Here is a 17,723-nt window from a genome sequence, read left to right on the forward strand (position 1 = left end):
TCTATTCAAATGGAAATGCATTTGTCAATTGGCAATTCAATGTGCAAATTGGTCATGCAAAGCGTTGATGCAATCCGCAATTCAGTTAGAATTATTTTAAATACAAATTCAAATGAAAGCTCAGTCAAATGCATTACATATTGCCAAGGTTTTTTGGATTTCATTTTCAAATGGCAATGGATTTTTCAATTGGCAATTCAATGTGGCAGCAAAACGGCACCCCCAGTCTACACTTTAACATTTTCTTGTACTACTATGCTCTTTTGCTCTCAAAATTCAAATAAAAAACACAATCTGTCAGTCCACTCATTAAGGCATGTCAGTTAGGATGTCACTTCCTCATTCAGTGACTTGAGTAACTCTTTAAAAATCAGCACTTCACTTCGGCCACGCCAATTCTATTATTCTTAATTGATCATTTGTTTTCTCAGATAATGACCATATGTTCAACCTTGAGTTAGGGCATTATGTTATTACAGTGGGGCCGTTGTTGGGATTTTGTGTTGGTTGAGTGTAGTGTGGTTAAAACAGTAAATGTGGTGGGTGTAACATAACAAATGTAAATATGAAAACAAAAACTATTTATCTGTATATAATAAAATAAAATTGGAATGTCAGATTTGAGGTAAAGTAAGTAATTACAATATTTCTTTGTTTTACACAGTCCGATTCCTCACAAGATAACCTTTTATTGACTTTTGTTACTTTTGGGATTGCACACTCTCCCTGTTTTATTTTCACCTCATAAGCACCATTACACCCTTTCATTTGAACACAATACCTGGAGAGAGAAACAGCAGCTGTGCTCTCACCTTCTGCACCTGACACACCACCCACCCCTTCACCTCAGGGCTGCTACCAGCACCTCCACCCACGCCTCCACACTGCAGCCCAGAATTGCTAGCAGGAGGTTGGAGGAAGCAAAGAAAATATGGAGACAGAGAGGGAGGCAAAGGGAGCTGGCCTTGTGATGGAAAGCCAGAAAGGACTGCTTTTAGTCTGTAGACCCCAGAGGCACTTAAAACGCAATCATTTCATATAAAAGCAATCAGGCCACAGCCACAGGCATGATTCCGACCTGCAGAGCCTAGAGACTAGTTGATATACCCCCCACCCCTCCCTAACTCCTCACACCTCCCCCTGGCCTGTCACTGCACCCCTTGAAACAACCTTCTTACTCACACACACACACACATACACACGCACATAAACACTGGCAGGCCCATTCAGGAGCGTAGGAACTACAGTACATACATACATACATGAAAATATTGTCTCTTTATATTCTGTTCAACAACACCACAGAGAAAGTGGCTAATTATAAAGCTACTATCATTGATTCTGCTGGCGCTGCATTTCTACATGTGGAGGAGAGGGCAGAAATTAGGCTGTCAGCCCAGCCACACGTAGCCATGACGAGTGCAAATGAGGCAAAGCCCTAGGTGGCTCCCTTGGCACTCCTGCGAGAGATGAGGGTGGGGCTTGAGGGGTATGTACATTTACTGATGGCTTTGATCGTGCAGGCAAGAGCCAAAATGGGTCAATAGGTGACAAAAAGGTCTGTTTAAATCCCCTGGCCCAGGCTACACAGTGTGATGTCCAGACAGCCTGGTGACACTAAGGTTTTAGAGACAGGAAAACACCACACGCTAGCCTCTTTCTGGCACATTTATGTTCAGTCTCTTCTCTTGTGATATTGGCTTCCCAGCTGAATAGCATACACACATCCAGCACAAAGGCCCCCTCAATGTCTGAGCTTGCCTCAACTTTCATCAAGTCTAAAATCCAAAAGCCAGCTCTCTTTGAATCCTTCCAGCTTCAATTTTCCTAAGTATCTCATGAAATGTAATACTTTCTTTTACCTTTTCTTTGTTTGCTTCTTTGTTACCTTTTTTCTTATGGGGTTTCATTAACCCTACAAGTTACAAATTCATTGGGTGATTGACGGTTCTGGTGATGTCTTACCCTGGTCTGCATATGCCGTCATGGCTTTCCAACAGTCTCCAGAACAAGCCCACGCCTGTCTGCTAATCAGAGTTGTGGCTGGGGGTGAGGGTGGGGGGGTCTCAAATGACATCCATAACAGCCTACAGGAGGTGAAGATGAAAGTGTGACATCCCACCGTCTAACTGCGAGTAAAGGAAGAGTGCTTATTGACAGTGACAGCCCCCTGCCTACCTCAGAGCACAGCTACCCCAATTAAAAGTCTTCCATGTTTTCTGTTATCTGCACATTAACTACCATGCAACTGTAGAATTGTAATACATTTACATCTACAATTATATTATTATGTATAGTTATTACAATATTGTAATACCATTGTAGGTACATGGTTTAAAGTGTTAGCAATATTGTTTATTACACACATCTAAGAAGGTACAGCATGAGGGTGTGTAAGGGGTTAAAGGTTTGACGTAAATATGAAATCATTCCGACATCTGTGGGCGTCGCAATACTGTACTAAACATGACCAATCATTAAGGCGTACCCTGACTATTAATTGGACGGTCTACCTGTCTGTCTAACTACCTACCTGCGCGCACTCTGCCCCCCCACTCAATGCTCATTACTGTAGTTTTGTGGGAGTGGCTTCGAAGGGAGGAGGTGGGATATTTTGGTAGGAATCGTGTAAAAAAGAAGCTAAAATAGCTTGGTTTGCACAACTTGCCTATCCTGCCTTTAACTCAAGTCAACATATCCAAAAATATCTCCCCCAATAAAAAACTACTAGCTTTTTCAAATAAGAATTTTTGCAGATTCGTTCTAAACCAAACTTGAAACCAATCCCAAATGGGAAAACTAGCACCCCATTTATTTGCTTATGTCAAGAACCGTTGCCTGGAACTGTGCTCGTGGGTATAACAGGGCATGAGCACAAAAGGGAACATTAGCCGGTCGCTGATTTACCTGGAGCTGACTGAGCACAGGGAGAAATGGCTTGATAATCTACAGTTGCCTGCCCTGCTGTAGCCAGTTTTGGAAATGGTTGCACACATACATAAAATGCTGTTCATAGAGTTTATTCACGTTATTTTAAAGCATATTTTCATGACATGACAAACGTAATTGTATTATAATTAGTGACATTGTGGCATGTTAAGGCATCAGCATAGATTGTTGACATGTTTATCTGTAGCAAAGGCGAAGATGAATAAATTCTGTCTGATAATCAAGCGAAGCTGGTTCATGCAGGGGGACGCGAGACACAGCGCGCGTCACTAGACTAGCAGCGCGCGCCATATTATGCTGCAGGGTACTCCCTCCTAATAGGGCGGGGTATATAGCGGGGTATCCCGGCATATGCATTGCTAGTGCGACACAGACATCAGTCATCCTGCTGATGTCGAGTGAGGGAGTCGTTATGTCGTGTCTTTCCGGTTATGAATTGGAGGAGTTTCGTGGGGATTCGTTGGTCGACGGTGGACCTTGCGAGGAAGCGGGAATCCCTTCAGCCGGAGGGTCCAAACCCCGTCGGAGTTCTCGCCTGGCGGTGAGGCAGCCGGTTCCGATCGAGGAATGGCCTGTTCCTCGACTTCTGTCTGGATACTACGAGAAGGGCCTTAGTCCTCCAGTCGGTATGTCGCATGAGGAGTTGTACCTCCATTTCATGGACGTGTGCGAGGAGGAAGCGGGGGTTCCCATTCCCCGCAAAGCTCCAGGGAAGAGCAAGCAGGGTTCCGCCGCGGGTGCTTGCATGGCCAAGAAGCCCAGGCAGGGGTCCCGTGCAGCAGCCCGATCCCGTGCAGCAGCCCGATCCCGTGCAGCAGCCCGATCCCGTGCAGCAGCCCGATCCCGTGCAGCAGCCCGATCCCATGCTGGCGGCGTTGATCGATCTGCAGAGCACGCTCACTGCCATGGATGCCCGTATTCAGCACCTCGAGGGAGCCGGGGCCGTAGGTGCAGCTCCCGTAGCCGCGGCTGTGAGTGTGCTTGCTGCACAGGGGATCCGGCCCTCATACACCTTGGGCTGGCACAGTGCCAGCCGCGGCCTCTGGGGCCTCCGGAGGCCGCGGCTGAAGATGTGAATCTGGTGAAAATCCTGCTGTGTGGGCCTGAATCGGTCGAAAGCCTCTAGGTAGAGTGTGGGAATGTGGCTGTGTTTTTGTGGGACGCCGATCCCCGTCTAACCAAGACTCTGACGATGTCCGAATTTGTCGTTGCTTTTGGGGTTTTCCGTGACGTCATGTGCGAGGGGTCCCCCGAGAGGCGCGTCGAACTGGACACGTATCTGGCCATCATTGCTGACCTGTCGCTCTCCTACGGGGGAACCCTGTTCTACGAATACCATAAGGGTTTCTCTTCCAGTGGTATGGAGCGGCGCTAGTTCAAACGGCAGGTGCCTAATGCTGGTTCCGCTCCTCCCGTGTGCATGTATTTCAATGAGGGGGCCTGTACCTATCCTAATTGTCGATTTCTCCATGTCTGCAGTCAGTGCTCGGACGCCCATCCGAGGTCGAATTATTTCATGGCCTTGCCCGGTCGACCGGTCAAGGCCATGAAATAATTAAACAACCTTCTACCCCCGTTGACATTGGTCGTCTGTCTGAAGCTTTGAGTGGCCACCCCAACCGATGTTTTGTGAACTCTCCTCACCGGGTTGCGGGAGGGATTTATGGCTGGGCTGGAATGTGTGCCCACTGTCACTCATGTGTGTAACAACTTGCAATCGGCGCTCAAGGAGCCCGACGTGGTCGACGCGTTGCTAGCTAAAGAATCCGGCAAGGGGTATTTGTTTGGGCCTTTCGTGAAGTCGCCGTTTCCCGTGTTTCACGTTAGTCCCATTGGCGTGGCTACCCGCAAATATTCTGGCAAGAAACGCTTGATCGTGGACTTGTCCGCCCCGCACAATACTCAGGTTCCTAGCATTAACAGCCTGATCCCGCCCGAGCCGTACTCTCTGTACTACGCTAACATCGATCACACGATTTGTTGGGCTTGTTTGACGCTTTCCTCTTTGGATTATCTGAGCCTATTAAGGACGAGCTGGCTGCTCGAGATACACCCCCGGACTTGGATTCACTCATCGCACTTGCTACACGGATTAGCAGCAGGCTACAAGAGCGCAACATGGAGAGGAGATCTTAACACCCCGCTCCGACGCTGCCGACACTTCGCGGAAGCACAGACCAAATGCCCCGGGAGTTCTCGTTCTCTGCCGAGTCATTCCGGGGTCCCCCGAGAGTGGCTGGTCCAGACCTTTCGGAGCCCATGCAATTGGGAAGAGCCCATTTGACACCCGAGGAACGGCAAAGGAGAGTCGCGAGCCGCACTTGTCTCTCCTGTGGCGAGGCGGGACATTTCATAGCCAGCTATCCGTTAAAAGACCGGGCTCATCCGTAAGGACAGGGATACGGGTGAGCCAAATACAGATTCCCTTTGCCTCTACTGTTTGTTTTCCTTTTCATGCCACTCTCTTGTGGGGATCACATTCACTGGGTGTAAATGTTCTTATTGACTCTGGGGCAGATGAGTGTTTCATGGATCCTGATCTTCTCAAACAACTGGGAATACCCACTCACCCTCTCCAGACACCCATTGACGCAACAGCCTTGGACGGTCGTTCTGTCGGTCACATAGCTCACATGACTGTCCCTGTCTCCCTGGTCTTATCTGGAAATCACCATGAGGAAATACAGTTTCTACCCCTGAGTTCTCCACGGTTTCCGTTGGTGCTAGGCCTTTCCTGGCTTGTCAAACACAACCCCCACATCGACTGGTCCTCGGGTTCCATTGCCGGTTGGAGCCCCTTTTGTCTGGCTAATTGTTTGAAGTCTGCCCCACAGGTCCTGAATAGGGTCCCATTTTCCCCTTGTAGCATTGACGTGTCATCGGTGCCAACACAGTACTGGGACTTAAAGGAGGTGTTCAACAAGGCACGTGCTACCTCCCTTCCAGCCCATCAACCTTATGACTGCACCATCAAGCTTCATCCTGGCACAACGCCCCCCCGTGGGTGCTTTATTCCCTGTCTGGTCCCGAGACAAAAGCTATGGAGGACTATGTCGAGGCATCTCTCCGGGCGGGGATAATTCGTCCGTCTTCCTCTCCTGCTGGCGTGGGGTTTTTCTTTGTGGCCAAGAAGGACGGTTCTCTGCGACCTTGTATTGACTACAGGGGCCTGAATGACATAACGGTTAAGAACCGTTACCCGCTCCCGCTCCTCTCCTCCGCCTTTGAACTTCTCCAGGGTGCTACCATCTTCACTAAGCTGGATCTCCGTAATGCCTACCATCTCGTACGGATGAGGGATGGGGATGAGTGGATGACCGCATTCAACACAGCTAGTGGTCACTACAAGTACCTGGTGATGCCGTTCGAGTTGACCAATGCCCCTGCTGTCTTCCAAGCCCTCGTCAACGATGTCCTACGGGACATGTTAAACAAGTTTGTCTTTGTGTACCTGGACGACATATTGATATTCTCCCGCTCCGCCCAGGAACATGTCGGACATGTCCATCTGGTCCTTCAACGGCTGTTGGAGAATCAATTGTACTTCAAGGCGGAGAAGTGCGAGTTTCATCATTCGACTGTGTCGTTTCTGGGCTACGTGGTGGCTGCCGAGTGCGTCCGGATGGATCCTAGCAAGGTCAAGGCCGTCATGGAGTGGCCCCAGCCCACCTCTTGAGTAGAGCTCCAACGGTTCCTGGGGTTCTCCAACTTCTATCGGAGGTTCATTCGAGGGTACAGCACACTGTCGGCCCCGCTCACCGCGCTCACTTCTACGAAGGTACCCTTTGCTTGGGGTCCGGCCGCGGCCCAGGCCTTTGTTGACCTCAAACGGCACTTCACCACCGCTCCCATTCTGATCCACCCTGATCCGGCCCGTCAGTTTATCGTGGAAGTGGATGCTTCCAACAGTGGTGTGGGGGCAGTGCTGTCTCAGAGATCAGACAACGACCAGAAGCTGCATCCCTGTGCATTCCTCTCTGGTCGGCTCAACCCTGCTGAAAGGAATTACGACGTTGGCAACAGGGAGCTGTTGGCAGTGAATGGCGACATTGGTTAGAGGGGTCTGAGGTCCCGTTCCTGGTATGGACAGATCACAAGAACCTGGAATATCTGCGTTCGGCCAAACGCCTCAATTCCCGGCAGGCCAGATGGGCTTTGCTCTTTACCCGTTTTAACTTCACCCTGTCCTACCGCCCAGGCTCGAAGAACACCAAACCAGACGCTCTCTCACGGGTTTTCGGGTCCTCTTCTAATCCCCAAGATCCCGAACCCATTCTCCCTGCTGCCTGCCTAGCCACGTCTCTTGTTTGGGGTGTTGAGAAGGAGGTCCGCCAAGCGCAGCTGCTGCAACCCGATCCCGGAGGCGGCCCACCTCATCGTCTGTTTGTACCTGACCCGGCAAGAGCCATGGTCCTAGAGTGGGGTCACTCCTCTAACCTCACCTGCCACCCCGGTGCAAATCGAACCCTGGACTTCATCCGTCTGCGTTTCTGGTGGCCCACCATGGGGGTCGATGTTCCGGCGTTTGTCTCTGCGTGTGCAGTATGTGCCCAAAACAAGACTCCACATCACGCCCCGTCAGGCCTTCTGCAACCACTTCCTGTCCCGAGGCGACCTTGGTCTCACATCTCTCTGGACTTTGTTACCGGCCTCCCTCCATCTGATGGCAACACACTCATATTAACCATAGTGGATCGCTTTTCCAAGGCCGCTCACTTCTTCCTCTTCCCAAGTTGCCTTCTGCCAAGGAGACGGCTCAACTGATGGTTCAGCACGTCTTCCGAATCCACAGGCTTCCCAGCGACATCGTCTCAGTTCTGGAAGGCGTTCTGCACCCTTATCGGTTCGTCAGTCAGCCTGTCCTCAGGTTACCATCCCCAATCCAACGGCCAGTCAGAGCGGGCCAACCAGGACCTGGAGACGGTACTACGATGTCTGGTTTCGGACAACCCCACCACCTGGAGCAGGCGCCTGGTCTGGGTGGAGTATGCCCGCAGCACTCTGCCCTCCTCCTCTACGGGTCTCTCCCCTTTTGAGTGTGCCTTCGGTTATCAGCCACCGTTGTTTCCAGAGCAGGAGGTGGAGGTCGGGGTTCCTTCCGCCAAGCTGTTTGTCCGGCGCTGTCGTCAGACATGGAAGCAAGCCCGGGCAGCTCTCCTGTGCACCTGCGCCAGGTATCAGGGAGTCAGGTGGCTGAGCGGTTAGGGAATCGGGCTAGTAATCTGAAGGTTGCCAGTTCGATTCCCGGCAGTGCCAAATTACATTGTGTCCTTGGGCAAGGCACTTCACCCTACTTGCCTCGGGGGGAATGTCCCTGTACTTACTGTAAGTCGCTCTGGATAAGAGCGTCTGCTAAATGACTAAATGTAAATGTTTCGCTGGCAAGCCGACTGCCACAGGACTCCGGCTCCCCACTATCGTGTGGGCCAGCGGGTGTGGCTGTCCACCCGGGATCTGCCTCTTTGCGTAGAGAGCCGCAAACTGTCCCCCCGCTACATCGGACCCTTTCGGATTGGCCGGGTCATTAGCCGCTCGGCTGTTAGGTTGCTGTTGCCTCGCTCCCTTCGTGTCCACCCTACATTCCATGTGTCCCATCTTAAACCTGTCTCTACCTGTTCTTTGTCTCCCGTTCCTAGGCCTGCCCCTCTCCCCCGTCTTCTCGACGGCCATCAGATCATTACGGCACGGCGTCTCCTGAAGGTCCGTCCCCGGGGCAGGGGTTTCCAGTACTTGGTCGACTGGGAGGGCTATGGGCCGGAGGAGCGCTCCTGGGTTCCGGCCCGGAACATCCTCGACCTTGGCCTTATTGCCGATTTCTATCGGCGGTATCCCGGTCAGCTAGGCATGCACCCGGGTCGGCTGCCAGGTGGCGTCTGTAGGGGGGGGGGGTTCTGTCACACCCTGATCCGTTTCACCTGTTGGTTTGTGTCCACCCCTCACCAGGTGTTCCCTATTGTCTTCTGTATTTAACCTCTGTTCTCTGTTTTGTCTGTTGCCAGATCGTCTTGTGCTTCACAGTCATTTCCAGCATTCCAGTTTGTTTCTCGTCATAGTGTTTTCTCGGTTTTGATCGCTACCTGTTTTGTCTCCCGACCACAGACCTGCCTGCCCCCAGTGTACCTCTGCCATTCGGCCCCGATACGACCTCTGACCGCCCACCGACCAACGAGCCTGCCTGCCCCAGTGTACCTCTGCATTGATACTTTGTTGCCGACCCTTGCATGCCCTGGACTACGAGATTGCGTTGAATAAAACTCTTCTACCGCAAACCACCCCGCTTCCTGTCTGCATTTGGGTCCACCATCCTGCCTTGTGACAATTATATTAAATAATATTAATCAAAAATTAATCACACGCCCAACCCAAACACACATTTAACACCCTATTCAAAATTCACACCCCATTCAAGTTCTATCTGCCAGAAACGGAAGAATAGAAATGAGTTCCCTTATCCTGAGACCTGCTTTCTTACCTGCCTGTTTCTACATCTATTTGTCCACCTCACCTGTTGCTTCAGCTGGCTCTCTCACAGCAGCATGTTGGATGCTGTCCTCCTCTCCTACTCTTTCTTTCTCAATGCCGAATCTATCTCTTTCTCTCCCTGACCCTGTCTTTCTGCTTGAGCAGCACTGGTTGAAGCCTGAAAATATTTCTGGGGAAATTGTGGGGTGTAGTAGGCTAGTTACTGCAGAAGTGTAGTAGTTAGCTAGCTCTACAATTTACCGGGGCTAGGTCTGAATCTAGGAGAAAAACTGAGCTGGTATATGCAGGTAGCAACGCTTTTGGTAAATAACTGTTTAGCTGGTCGGCTCCATGATGCCGGTAAGTAGGGCACGTGAGATTTTTCACCAAAAACAAAGAGGAACCCTCTTGTCTAGCAGATTAAGACATGTTCATAGGTACCTAGCGAAAAGTTTTTCCTAGACTTTTAGCTATGGTACTAATGCTGAGGGCTCGCTGATATCGCTGTCTGTCTAGAACGGCGTAATTATGCGTCGTTGCTAACGTGTGCTGACGTTGTGACTGTGTGTCTGTATGTGAGAGAGACGCGTGAGTGACCGAGAGACGGAGGGAGAGCAGGGAAAGGAAATGCATCTGAACGAATACGCTGCGTGTTTTAAATAGCGTAAACAACCTTTTTAAAAAGAATAACAAAATGCAATATGTGCCGGCCGGTGTTGATTCTGTGGCGCACCGCCACAAATTAGTCTGTGTGGGATTGCCGTGACCAACAAGACGAACAGAATCCTTTGACCGCCATTGCTGTAAGTTTACAATTCATATTTCAGCTAAACAGTACATGTAAATCAGCATCTGAATTAAAATGTGACGAGAAATGGGCAGTGTAGTTGCTGAAAATGTGCTTATTTTATTGATGAAACGGCTAATTTGTAAATTTGCTCCGACTTTTCGATAACCTAGCTAGCATCACAGTGCAGCGCCACCTACTCTTCTGGCAGTGAATTGTTTTCAGCACCCACAGCCTTCGGAGTACTATAAATTCAACCAATCCGTCCGACTCCGTCCGTCTGTCCGTAACGGAGTCGGAGAAGTATAATTCGGCCTTTATTCCTAGCTCCGAAACTCGTGTATGCTTGCAACTAGCTGTATACGTCATACTTTGCGACAACCAGTCGCGAGCGTGTGAGCTAAGGCATTGCAGTGGAGTTAGAAAACTGGAAGAATGTGGTACAAGTCTGATCAAGAACCAGATACATCATGTGAACTTCGAAAATCAATACTATTAGTACTGTAGCGGGGTTTGCTCGTTTAAGATTAGCAATACTTAATTTATAATAAAGTATGTAGTTCTTGGGGGCACCACCTCTTATTTGTTGAAGGGACAGAGGAAACCTTATTGAATAATATTGAATAATAGCCTTCGTAATAATCAGTCTAATCTTAAGTAGTGAATTTCTATGAAAGTAGAGCAGATCAGATAACGTGAGGGATAACGCAAGTATTATAAACAATGATTTATTTAAGGAAATGTAATTATAATGAACAAATACCAGAGAAGTTATAGGTTAGTTGAAAGTGAGTTGAGTTGAACTGTATACAGTAGGTCCTAAACTATGATGAGGGTTGGTACAAGATGGTAGGTTGAGAGCGCGTGGGGAGGGGGAAGGGAGAGAGAGAGAGAGAGAGAGATAGGCTTCTGGAGAACAATGGGAGAGTATGTTAACTAATCCTAACGAAAGTTAGGTTAAATCATTTGCAAACTAAAATCAAACGTAACAAATTAAATCACAATATGCCAATGTTCACAAGTAAGAAATGTAGCAATATCGCAGTTACTGTTGTCAGTTTGAAGAAGAGTCAAAGTTCCGTTCGTCGTTGTCAAACGGTTAGAGCAAAGGAATCTTTCGTTCAAGTTCCTAGTGGTCCAGTGAGTTGCTGATTGAGAAGGATAGGTCAGATGTGTCACAAACACTTCCGGTGAATCCTTGCGAAAAAGCCAGGATTGCTTGTGCGTCGAGGTTTTATAATCCTTGAGAAAGGGGGTATCCTTTTGGAGGTGAACTCTTTGATTGGTCAGTTACTCCCACCTGGGCGTCCATCCTGAGATTGACGTATGGGAGTGAAGTGGTTGATAACTTTTCAGAGTTCAGCTATTTCAAATGTCCATGTATTGCTTATACTTCGAAATATAACAATACAACATTAATAAATGGTTTAGTTTGTAGATTAGAATCATTTTGATATCAAGATTGACTGATTTATCATAACAGGAAAGGAAGTTACATTAAAACATCAAATTATATCAACACAGCATTAAAGGGAAAGCATACATTATAACACATCAACTACTTTCATTGAAATAGTGTCCAGGAGCCATGTAGTCCTTGAGAATATGTTTGTAAATCCAGAAAAGTTAGTTCTTCCTTAAAATCCTTTGTCTCCATACTGTAAGGCCATTTTGGTCTACCTTCTGACCCCATGCTGGGCCAGAAGCTTTGAAGCTCCTGCTCTGGAGATAAGGACAAGGGGGGAAACCCCCTTTCTCCTTGTCGAGGGTAGGGGAAAGGTGTGATGGTACGTGGTTTGTCTGTTGGCTCTGCTACAGTACTTAATAGTATTCCTTTCACTTGGTTTTTAGTAATGTAATTCTAGATGGAAAATATGTTCCACATACGACTCAGACTCACCACATATAGGCTATGTTGTTCTTTTTGCTTCGTGTTTTTAGTATGACTGCTTACAGTTTTTTACAATCACTTTGACACAAATTTCAGAACCGTGATGTCCTTTTTCAAAACGTTAAGACAATTTTCAATTTCTTAGATACAATACACATATAGCTTAGATCATTTATTCATTGAACTATAATCATCTGTTCAAAATGACTAAAGTTAACATCAAAGTATCACCATTTCAAAATGCTAATTCACACATAACATCTGAAATGTCTGTCATTTCCTTACATTACAATGATCTAACTGTCAATTGATACTACTGCTCAAAATGATAAGTAACTGTTGCATTACTCTCAATGCATAGTTTTATGGAAACTGATAAACAATATTCCAAGTTTAGAACATGAAAGTTTCAGTATAATGAGATCCATTGACACCAATTACTATGAAACCTGAACAAATTGGACTAAACTATCATGTTTTAAGATTTGAAAATCAGCAGCACCTGTAGGTAGGCAGGCCCTTGTAATATCTTTGTCAATACTATTAGTTGCTGATGATTGATTTCACATTGTGGTATGAGTATTATGTAATATAAAATGAGTGGTAGCTGCCTACAACAACATAGTGATACAATAGCATGGAGCTGGCAGGTGTTCACAATAGAGGTCAGGGAATGGGAGGAGGAAGACGAGGAAGACGAGGAAGATGTGGTGTTCCAAGGGATGGAGGGAGACAACCACCCCTTCTGAGAGGTGGTCAGAGAGGTGGTCAGGAGCCTGGTCAGAAAGTTGGTCATGGGCCTGGTCAGAGAGGTGGTCAGGGGCCTCGTCAGAGAGGCGGCCTTGGGCCTCGTCAGAGAGGCGGCCTTGGGCCTCGTCAGAGAGGTGTGGGGGTACATGGTAGAGGACAAGTCCACGACAGCGGCAGCAACAGCAAGGAGTGTCCACTGAAATCAGGGCAATAGTTGTGGATTATGTCGTGAATCGAGGCATGACAATGACTGAGACAGCTACAATGATCCAACCAAACCTCAGAAGATCAACTGTGGCCTCAATCATCAGAACTTTCCGCAATGAAAACCGGTAAGCTTTCAGCATGCATTCCAAGGCAATTGTCAAATGGTCATACTGCATGCCAATGTGTATCACAAAGTAGGTGATGTGACTACATGTGTTTTTACTGTATTGTAATTTTCCCTGCAGAATAGAGGCAAGGCCAAATAGGGGAGGCAGAGGCAGAATACTGTCTGAGCAACAAGAGCAGGCTGTGGTCAATTTGGTCCAGGCCAGAAATGATATTCGCCTTAGAGAAATACAGCAGCATATCTTGGACAATGACGACATGTTCAACAATGTGGAAGCCATAAGTTTACCGACTATTGCACGCATTCTGAAAAGGCACCAGGTGTCTCTAAAACAACTGTACCGTATGCCTTTCGAAAGGAATGCAGACAGAGTGAAGCAACTGAGGATTGAGTATGTTCAGGTATGTTCAGCTCAAGGTGCCTGTTGTGGAAACTTCCCCAGAAATGTTACATTGTAATCAGTAGTTCTCTTTTCGAAATGTCTTTAGAGGGTGATGGAGCTGGATGCTGATGAAAACCATCACAAATTCATATTTTTGGATGAGGCAGGCTTCAACATGGCCAAGACAAGGAGAAGAGGTCGAAATTTAATTGGCCAGCGGGCAACCTTCCAAGTACCTGGACAACGTGGGGCCAACATCACCTTGTGTGCGGCGATATCAGAAGATGGTGTGGTGGGACGCAGCACTCGTATTGGGTCATATAATGCAGAGTTACTTGTTAATGCAGGCTTCCTGGATGAGCTAAGTCAGGTCTGTAGAGCTGATGGCGTGACCTATGCCATTGTGTGGGATAATGTCAGGTTCCACCATTCTCAATTCGCGCAAGCATGGTTTCAAGCCCATCCACAATTTAAAGCCCTGTACTTGCCCCCATACTCTCCCTTCCTCAACCCTATTGAGGAATTATTCTCCACATGGAGGTGGAAGGTGTACGATAGGCACCCTCATGAACAAGGTACCCTTCTCCAGGCCATGGATGAGGCATGCAATGACATCACGGCAGACCAGTGCCAGGCCTGGATTCGCCATGCCCGGAGATTCTTTCAGAGAGTTCTGTCAAATGAAAACATCCATTGCGATGTGTATGAAAACCTGTGGCCAAATCCACAAGACAGGGTTGATGGAAATGTAGGAGAGTAATCCATTCTTTGTTTTGCTTTGTTTGTTTGTTTTTTGCCAGGTGAGGAACACTGCAGTACATGTTTTACGTACTGTAGCATAGTTTTCTTTTGTAGCTTATTATTTGTGCTGTGATAGAAAACAAAGACATTTTATAATTTGAATGTATTTCCTCAATAAATTCCAGATTTTGTTCAATGATTCCACTGTCTGTAGTATTCTCTCTTGGTTGATTTATGGTGATGTAGTATCTTATGAAACATGTATCACATTTTGTAGTACAATATTCAATGATTGTACAAACAACTACATTGTGAAACTATGGGTATCTTGTGTGTGGATGATCTAAGTGAATATTCCTATTGTATTTCATGATAAATTCGTTTTTTGAATGAATGATTCTGCATGCGCAAGGTGTCTTTAAAGATATTAACATACAATGCTATGCTTTGAACATGTGACAGTGTGTGTTACAAGTAATGACTGTTTCGAGTTTTGTATCTAGAGTTTTGAAAAAGGACATCAAGGTTCTGAAATTTGTGTCAAAGTGGTTGTAAAAAACTGTAAGTATTGTGTCAGATTAAAGAAACTGTAAACTTGAATATCTGGCTCCTTTGTTGTTTTAGCTCGGCAAAGAAAGCTAAGTTAAATAGGCCCATATGTTACTATTATGATGATGATGAGTGTTGCTTTACTATTGCTAGCTTACTGTTATTGTTAATGCCATCATTGTGGTGTTAACTGACATAACATTGCATAACCATAACAAAATTGTGGTTATCAGACATGATTTATTCATCTTTGTCTTTGCTCCAGAAGAACATGTCAACAATCTATAATGACACCTTAACATGTAGCCACAATATCACTAATTATATTAGGCTATAATTGCAAGACTGTATGGCTGCAGCCTGGAGCCTCCCGTCTCATGCCCTCTCGCCTTACATTTACATTTATTTATTAGACGCTTTTATTCAAAGCGACTTCCAAGAGAGAGCTTTACAAAAAGTGCATAGGTCAATAATCATAAACAACGAGATAGCCCCAAAACATTGCGGGTAGCTATAAAATTAAGCATACATTGTGAAAAGCATATAAGTGCCAATGGGTACAACCAGAAGAGCATGTAGTTAAACAGGTACAATTAAACAACATGATCCTCGAAAGTGCTATAGTGTACCTGGAGGAAAGCAAGAGACAATAATATAAATCACAGCGAGTATAAGTAGTTAAATCAGTTACAACTAACCAACAAGTGCAACAAGTCTGTTGAGGGAATTGTGTTCCTGGGGGAAATAAACTAACATCTGGTACAACAAATCTTTCTTAAGTGTCGTTGTACTCCTGGAACAAGTGAGTCTTTAGCCTTGTCTTGAAGGTGGAGAGACAGTCAGTATCTCTGATGGAGGTGGGGAAATGGTTCCACCATTGGGGGGCCAGACAGGAGAAGAGTTTGGGTTGGGAGCGGGCACTCTTGAGAAGTGGGACCACCAGACGGTTGTCAGAAGAAGACCCTAGGTGGCAGGTGGGGGTGTAAGGCTGAACGAGAGACTGAATGTAGGCAGGTGCAATTGTATTTGCAGCAATTTCCCAGTGAAGTGTGAAAACAATATAGAATATAAAACTAAAAAGGAGTCTTAGAAACAGTGTGACATGCTTTGTAAACCGAGATTTGTTAAAACGATTTGTTAAACGATTTGTTAAACGATTTGTTAAACGATTTGTTAAACGATTTGTTAAACGATTTGTTAAAACGACCTACGGTCTCGGTTAACAAACGTTTTAACAAATCGAGGCGACAAAGCGTTTGCTGACCTGTCGAGGAGTAAACATTTGGTTTCTTATATACTACAACAATACGTGGGAAGATCCCAAATCAAACACGTCGAATCTGGAGCAGACGCCATGTTGTCAGAGCAATCAGCTGCACTTGCACTGGTGACTTCACTACATCTCCAAGGCAACATATGAACAACATCAATTCGTCTTCTGTCTGCTTAAGATACTTCTTTAAAACGGGAAGCAATTGTGGGGCGTTTGCGGACCTGTGCAAAAACCATATTTGGATGTTTTAGGGCTTTTTAGGCAATTTAGGCTACTTTTTTGCCGAGCAGATGCCACGTTGTTAAGGTCAATTGCTACATCTCCAAGGCAACCGCTTGTTGCTAGGTCCGTAAAAACGTTTATTTACCTCTGCAAACTTTCAGGAGGTATATAAACGGATTTATTCACTTTTGAGAACGTCTTCTGGACCAATAGGAACAGCGTATTGGTCCAATTATTACACTAGTATATAAGAAACTGAAGTATCACAGCGTGCGCAATCTGGCCATGGCGCTAATAACGCTACGTTTGCGAATGTACGTACATGAGGCCCTATGCTTCATGTGATAAATATGCTGAAACATTTAAAGTTGGCAACAATCAAAGCATAATTTTTTACTTAGTGTCAAAGCCACAGACACTGAGCTCTTTCACAGAAGTTTTCATCGTTGACTATGTCTCTGAAGGAGGAACAGACTAGGGCCAAGGTCATCAGTGCCCTTTCACCATCCTGGAGGACCACCTCAAGCAATATCTCTTCGAGACAACATCTTGTAATCTGCAAAGCATATCGTAGACAAATGTCAAAATAACTGCTATAGTATTTTGTTGTAAGCGTTGTAAGTTCAGAAACATTTTTTATTTTATGTCTCACCCTATGGTAGTTCCTTTCTGACCTCCAGAATCCCCATTTCCTTGGTCAGGTAAACGGTTTCCTGAAATTAACACATTTAGAAATTATTTTGAGAATTTATTATGTAGACAGTTTGTAGTATTTTGAAAGTAGGTTTGTATACAAGGCTTCAAGTTTACTTTATTCACACTTACCAACTCTTCAGGAGGGAATGTCCTGGGCCTCTTTGCCTCCTCCTTATCTGCTATTATCTGTACACAGACAACAATTATTTAATCATCACAGGGTCCAAAGATTAAATATTTAAAAGTCAGTACAAAGTATGCATATGAAGGGGGAGGCTGATGTGTACCTTAAGGAAAATCACAGAAGGAAACCATCAAAGTCTGCAACCATAAATTGCTCTAGGTAACGTTAGCTAATATTCGCTAACAAATGTCAACATAAAACGCTGATGCAGTTTTAAATGGAAGTCATCGCAGGTTTAATCAAATATAAGTTAACATCAGGGACACAACAATAACATCCAGTAACCAGCAAACTATATGTATGGCAAAAATTGTTAATTTAATAGTTTAAAAGTTTTTCAATTTCGCGATTTAGTATTTTTGACCCTCTGAACTTACTGTTGGACAGCCTGGGCAAGAGACGGGAAGGCATGAGACGGGAGGGCATGAGACGGGAGGGCATGAGACGGGAGGCTCCAGGCTGCAGCCATACACATCTCTATAATTGGGGTGTGCTTGCTTTCG

At 46.2% G+C, this 17,723-nt stretch overlaps 1 protein-coding gene and 1 long non-coding RNA gene across 2 annotated transcripts in view; both read left to right on the plus strand.

Annotated features, from left to right (window-relative positions):
* The window catches only part of LOC134022082 (uncharacterized), a 199,745-nt gene that overhangs the window by 25,223 nt on the left and 156,799 nt on the right, over positions 1-17,723 (plus strand). The gene's annotated exons all lie outside the window — the stretch shown is intronic.
* On the plus strand, positions 12,884-14,315 carry LOC134022718 (uncharacterized). Its single transcript, XM_062464469.1, has 3 exons — positions 12,884-12,981; positions 13,292-13,574; positions 13,662-14,315. The coding sequence occupies exons 1-3, from the start codon at positions 12,884-12,886 to the stop codon at positions 14,313-14,315; spliced, it is 1,035 nt and encodes a 344-aa protein (XP_062320453.1).

This window comes from Osmerus eperlanus, chromosome 6 (genome assembly GCF_963692335.1).
Source record: "Osmerus eperlanus chromosome 6, fOsmEpe2.1, whole genome shotgun sequence".
In the NCBI taxonomy this organism is placed as follows: Eukaryota; Metazoa; Chordata; class Actinopteri; order Osmeriformes; family Osmeridae; genus Osmerus; species Osmerus eperlanus.

Coding starts and splice junctions, on each gene's coding strand:
- LOC134022718 (XM_062464469.1), top strand. CDS start 12,884: ATGGGCCTGGTCAGAGAGGTGGTCAGGGGCCTCGTCAGAGAGGCGGCC. Junction 12,982..13,291: donor CTCGTCAGAGAGGTGTGGGG/GTACATGGTAGA, acceptor TTTTCCCTGCAG/AATAGAGGCAAGGCCAAATA. Junction 13,575..13,661: donor TGAGGATTGAGTATGTTCAG/GTATGTTCAGCT, acceptor AAATGTCTTTAG/AGGGTGATGGAGCTGGATGC.